The 6,238-nt window shown below is 57.4% G+C and overlaps 1 protein-coding gene across 1 annotated transcript; it reads right to left on the reverse strand.

The window, feature by feature from the left end:
- Positions 1-1,681: 1,681 nt before the first annotated feature.
- Positions 1,682-5,731, reverse strand: LOC116420286 (protein Wiz-like). Its single transcript, XM_031944696.1, has 2 exons — positions 3,981-5,731; positions 1,682-3,438 (listed from the first exon to the last, which is right to left on the reverse strand). Exons 1-2 carry the CDS (start codon positions 5,452-5,454, stop codon positions 2,198-2,200), a joined length of 2,715 nt encoding a protein of 904 aa, XP_031800556.1. The 5' UTR covers positions 5,455-5,731; the 3' UTR covers positions 1,682-2,197.
- Positions 5,732-6,238: the final 507 nt, after the last annotated feature.

The following is a 6,238-nucleotide window of genomic DNA, read 5'->3' on the forward strand; positions in this document are numbered from 1 at the left end:
CAAGCCTCTAAAGTTTGGGGTTTACCGGCCTTCATGGTCTAACTGTGCATATTCTGCTCAGAAATCCTTTGTGGATCCTAGTAGCAGCTCCTGTTCTATCAGAGGGGACATGTGGAGCTACTCCAGGCCCCACTGTTTCCCTCCTTTGGAGTCCCTGACAGACTTGGGATGCATGGGCAGCACGACTGTCTCGAGCCCTGCTACTCCCTATAGAAGCAGAAGCTGAGTTAAGTGCACAAATGACTGCAGACCACCTGACAGTGAACCGTCCATCTCACACTGGATTCTCTGGCTGAGATGAGGGCCTTTGTCCTGCTGATGACTCTGGGGTTGTCAGGAAGAGACTTGCCCTTGCCATCAGTCCTTGCATTTTCTAGTTTCATTTTGATTTATTTGCCTCACATTGGCTTGGCCAAAATTATGGTGCTGAGACCTCCCAGGTATCTAGAGGAGGCGATTCAATAATGCAAATATTCAGGAGGAGAGTGTGTCATGTTGTGCCTCAGTTTCCCTAGATGGTCATCTTTGTTAATTTTTCTTTGTGTTTTTATATCTGCCAAATGCCAATCTGTCCTGTGATAACTGTTTCCAAGACAGTTGGTGGAAGCAATTTTTATGGTATGAACTTATTGCAATCAGTGGTATTACCCTGCGGCCACTATGTCTGCCCTGTATAATTACATGAGTCACCAGAACAGTTCAACGGTCCCTATCAAAATATTGCATACAGAAGACGCTATGAAAATGATGATGCTTCAGAGAAAAGGCAGGAATGTATTAGAATGGGATGGTCTCCATGGTGAACTTGATAAACAGGGTATAGATATGTTAATTGATTTTGAACAGTGTAAATGTTCTTCATAGAAATATGATAAAAAGCATTTACCTATTACAAGGGGGGAGTTGTGGGGAATAGAGATAAGGTGAAGAACTTACAGGAATGGGTGAATTCTTTTTCTGTATTTTATTTTCATTATTTCTGTGTTTCCCCTCTGACCTGTATAATACGTGCAGGCTCATATCTACTTGAGCCTGGGCCAGCTATAACCATATGTACTTAACCTGAGCTGAGGACATTTATCAGTATTTGACATATATTGATATTTATTCTATTAGCCCGACCACTATCTGCTTGATTAAGCCTGAAGGCCTGACTTTGTTTCCTAGAAAGCAGGAGATTTGGGGGAAAGAGAAACCTTCCATTCCAATCTCTGCCAATAGCAACAACCAATTAGAGGCCTCCCCCTCCCCTTCTCAATGCTCTCTTACCTGTGGTTAATTTCTTGTATAAAAGCTATGTATCTTTACTACTTCTTTAGCCCTCCTACCCTGAGCTTTCTCTTTCTTATCCTGCGATGGGACGGCTCATCCTCCGGAGGTTTTCAATAAGCAACCTTCCTGTTTTCTACTGAATGATCTTGGAGTAGTCATTTTGGGTAAGGGTCTTCCACATCCCTCACATAGAGAACAGGGTTCCAGATCACTCATGGAGATCTAGCACGGGAGCCACCTGTAGAGATGGCTGGGATCTAATTTTGAGCAGCAGAACAGCTTGAGTCATGCCAAGAGGACGAGAAAATACAAGGAGACTGAGAGGCAATTGCAGTAAAGATCTTTTAGCTCTGATTTATTTCATCTCTACACAGAACATCTATTTTCCAAATACAGCAGGATTATTATTGGGTTTTGAAAAAAAAATTTTTTTTTTTTTACATTTTTTTCCCAACCAGAATATGGCCACTGAAAAAAGCTAAAAGGTCAATGGCTTCCGGGCTTTACTCACCCCAGGAGTCCAAAATCAAAATCAACGCTCTTTCTTCTCTAACAAAACTAGTGTGAACAAGTATAAGTTCTGGGGAGTTATGCATAAAAGGAACAGTGAAAGGGGGATGAGATGGGGAGAAATAGACCCCTGGCAGGGGAGGGGGAGGGGATGGCGAGGGGCTTCTAAAGTACCCCGTGCTGCCCTCTGGGGCCTTGACTTGGAGGGAGAAAGCTGTCTGCTCTGAGCTGAATTGTTTTCAGGGGAAACAGCAAAAAGGAAGGCAGAGCTCCCTGTGACACAAGATGCCCAGGAAGTGTGGGGAAAGGGGGCTGTGACTGGCTCCTTTGGAAACACACCTGAGGGGGAGGGAAAGGGCAAAAGCCCCCCAGAGAGGGGAAGAGAGCTGGCTCGGAGGGCTTCCCTGCAGCTCCATTACTGGGCCTCGGGGGCCTCAGGCGCCACAGGCCCGGGCTCTGCCCTGGAGGAGCTCCTTTCCAGGATGTGCCTCTGGAGATGGTGAATCCACTCCTTCTGGATGGAGAGGGGACCCTGGAACTGCACTTTGCGGAACCTGCATTTCAGGGTGTACCACGGGCCCCTCAAACGTGAAAGAACGCTTGGGGGGAGCAGGGAGTTGGTAGGCAGTGCTCTGGGAGGTGGCTGTCGCCTGGGGACCAGTGTCTGCTGAGAGTCAGTGGCCGCCTCCCCACGAGAAGGCCAGGCTTGTTGGCCCCCACCGTGATGGACATTGTGACACTGGTTTTCCTCTGCCTTCACCACAGCTGGAGGTGAGGCGACCAGGGGTCCTGTGCCCCCATCTCCCGCCCGGCCCCCTTCCCCCGGCCCGGATTCACTCCCCAGGGGCTTATCGGTTAGCGTGAGGCGATTGGGAGCCCAGGTGAGGGGCACTCGTTTGTCCCCATCTCGTTTGGGGCGGGAATGGTGGCTCATCCCCAGGGGGGGGCGGCCACCTGGAATGTGGCTGCGGTAGGCCCTCCCCTTCTGGGGGTTCCGCTTGATCCACTCCCTCAGGGTCTCAATTGGGGAGCCCTTCAAACGCCATCCTGTCACCCCAAGTTGCCGCAGGTGAGCTTGAGCGTGGCTGGCCAGTGCCTGGCGATTCTCAAAATGGAGCCTGCACAGCTCACACCGGGCTTCCCTGGGAGCGTGGGAGCTTTGGCTGGGAATGGGCTCCGTCTTGATGGGCGGCTCCCGGCATGTACAGGTCTTGGTCTTCTTCTCCCCATGGAGAAGTTGGTCATCGGGCGGCGGCCGTTTTGTCCTCAAGGGAGTGAGGAAACCGGCAATTGGGTCAGAGAGAAGAGGCGAGAGGGTCATTTTCTGGCCTCTGTTGGCAGAGTCAGGCCTGGGTTTGTCAGGATTGCGGGGCAATGGGGTTAAAGACAGGGCCAGAGGCCCTTTCCCAGGGGATTTGGGCCCATCCTCCCCCCGGGGACAGGGCAGCTCGGTGGGGGTGGGCTTCTTCTTAATGAGCCCCACGTTGGCCCTCTTCTCCAGGATCTCTTGGAGCTTGTCAATGGGCGAGCCGTACCACTCGGTCACCCCCATGCGCCGCAGGTGGAAGCGCGCGTGGCAGGAGAGGCCCCTTCGGTCCCTAAAGAACTCGCCACAGAGCTGACAGCGGATGTCCTGGACCGGCTCAGCCCAGGAAGCTGCAGAGACAGGAAGAGGAAGATGGAAGGGGGAAGGGGCCCAGGCACGGGGTGCCAAGCACCCCTAATGGTGGGTGGGAAAACTGGGCTCCCTCCTCTAGGCCAGCCCCCCGGACAGGCTGGTGCTGATCTAGTGCCCTTCCCAAAACAACCTTCTTCCGGGTCTGACTTACCTGCCTCGGACCTAAACCAGGCCCGGTTTCCGGTCCTTTGCAGGCCCCAAAGAGCCTCCACGGGCCCGTCGAGGCAAGTGTGGGCCCAAGCCCATCCAGCTCCTTGTGGCAGAACTTGTGGGCGTGACTGCAATCACCGTCAGTTACTAACCCCCACCGGGCCCGGCTCCGTCAGCCAGATGTAGGGAGCAGGGACTTAGCAGCTCCATCTCAGGGGGAACAGGACCCTTGCCTTGGCTCTCCTGGGCATCCAGGTGGGCCCCGGGCACTTCCATCCCTGGCCTAGTCCCAGGTTTCTGAGTGTCTCTGGCCATTGTGGACCTGAGTACACGGTTTGGCTCCTCCCCCCTTCCCTCAGGGGACACTTACCTAGGTTCTGGGGTGCCTTGTCCTCGCGAGGTGACCCGGGCCCATCAGATGGGCGTCCTTTATCCTGCAGGCCTACAACCAACGTCTCCTGTTTGATCTCCACTCTCCTCGGTTCGGACTTGAGTTTCTCCTGAAGGGAGTGAAGTGACCGACCCGGGAACTTCCTCCGAGCAGTTGAGTGAGAAGAGGTGGTTAGTGAGAGGCCCAGGGGGTCGCTAGATGGGTCCCACTTCCTGGCAGGGGGCGGGACGTGCGGTTCCGCAGCACTTGGAGCCTCCAGGGAGTCACCAGGGCCCCCCCCCATTGCCTCGGCCCCTGCCTTTGGGCCCGGGGAGGTTGGGTCAGGAGGCCCCCCGGCCTGAGCCTGGGTCTGGCTCTTCAGGATTTCGGCCAGGGTGTCAATAGGCGAGTTGTTGACGTGCCACTCCCTCACCCCCATCTCCTGCAGATGGGAGTTCGCGTGGCTTGCCAGACCATGTGCATTATCAAAAAGCTGCCCACAGAGCTCACAGCCGATGTGCTGGGCTGGTCCTGTGTCTGATGAGAGACTGAGAAGAGCCAGTTCCATGACTGGGGCCCAGAATGCATTGGCAGGGAGATCCCACTTCCCCGGAAGGCCGGCCTCCCCCGACACCCTGGGCTTGGGCTTCTTGGCCAGTGGGGGGGAGAGCAGCAAGGGGGCCATGGCCGGGGGCCAGCGGGCCGAAAACTCAGGCCGCCCGGGCTCTGCCTGCCCCTCCCGCTGCGCTGGGAGGCGGGTGTGGAATCCCGAGTCTATAGGGGATCCCTTGGCCTCCGGGTGGCTCATCCCTGGCTGGGGCAGGTGGGCTCTGGCCTGAGGGGATGGGTCCTTTGTGGTCTCAAAGTGGGCTCTGGACAAGAGGCCATCAAGCTCTCTGCCCAAATCACCGTCTAAAGACAGGTTTAGGGGGCCTTCATCTTCTGGCTGTGGGCACTGCGCCTTCGAGGAGCCCGGCAGGGGGCTCCTGTCCTCAGAGTTTTTGGGTGGGGGAGGCCCCGAGAAAGCAGGCGGCCCCTTTTTGAGGAGAGGGGAGCCTGGGGGGTGGGAAAGGCCCGTGGTTGAGCAGCCGGGGAGTGACTTGACGGCCTTACTGGTGCGGGTCTCCGGGGGTCTTTCAACCGCCTTGCTGAGGGTCAACGGGCCTGGGCGGGGAGAGGCAGCTGCCCCCTTTGAGGAGACCGATTTCTTGGCCCGGGGATGGGACAGGGGCCGGGGGCCGCTCCGTTTTCCCTTCTGCTGCCTCCTTTCAGGGGGCTGGTCGGTGGGAGCCTCGCCGCTCTCAGCCTCGGACGGCTCGGGGTGCGACGCGAGGAAGCGCGAATGGCGGGAGAGGACATGGCGGCAAAGGTCTGTTTGGGCCTCAAAACTAGCCCCGCACAGCGTACACAACGGTCTCTGGGCTTTGGGGGCCGGGGGCCCTGGTTTGCTCTGGCGGGGACCCTCCGAGGACATCTCGTTACCCGAGGCGCAGGTGGCCCGGCCCAGTGGCCTGGGGAGTGATGGGGGGGGAGAGTCTCGTGTGGGAGAGGGGGCGAGGCGGCTCCTCAGCCACCGAATCTTTTTCCTCGGGGGCTAGAACCGGGGCGGCCCCCGGCCCATCCTACCCCGCTCCGGCTCCGGCTCGGCTCCGGCTCTGGCTCCGGCTCCGGCTCCGACCGTCCCTCGGTGGTGCGGGAGCAGCAAGGAACGAGAGGCGGAAGTGTGTCGGCTGAAGCAGCGTGGCGGCTGAGAAGCGTGGGCGGCGACGTCGGCGTCGGGGTCGGGGCTGCGTCTGTGTATGTGCGCGCTCCCGCCGCCCCCCCCCCCGCCGCCGCGCCCCCCCCCCCCCCCCCCGCCCCCTTTTGTGTGCCTGGGTAATTTTTCAGCATCGACAATTGCCAAACCTTTGGTTCAATGTTCCCCTCCTCCTCCCCCCCCCCCATGGCAGGATGTTAATTAAATACATGTGAAACAGGCTAAAATATAAGTTCAATGCGACGTAAGCGCACGTGCCCTAACGCTTGTTTTGCTGCACGACAAGAATCGGGCTCTGACATAGCGCCCCATGAGCCTGTGGGGGATCAGAAGGGCGGGCGGGCACACACGGAGGGACTGGGCATCCCTCCGAGTGCTGAGGCCTGCGGTTGTTTACAGAAACGCGCACGTTGCCCCGCGAGCACCGTCTGCAGCGCGGGCGGCGGGTCTGTGGCCCTGAGGCCGATTTCTGCTCCTCTGAGTTCTGCCCGCCTGGCCTCGG

This window comes from Sarcophilus harrisii, chromosome X (assembly GCF_902635505.1).
Source record: "Sarcophilus harrisii chromosome X, mSarHar1.11, whole genome shotgun sequence".
Lineage (NCBI taxonomy): Eukaryota > Metazoa > Chordata > Mammalia > Dasyuromorphia > Dasyuridae > Sarcophilus > Sarcophilus harrisii.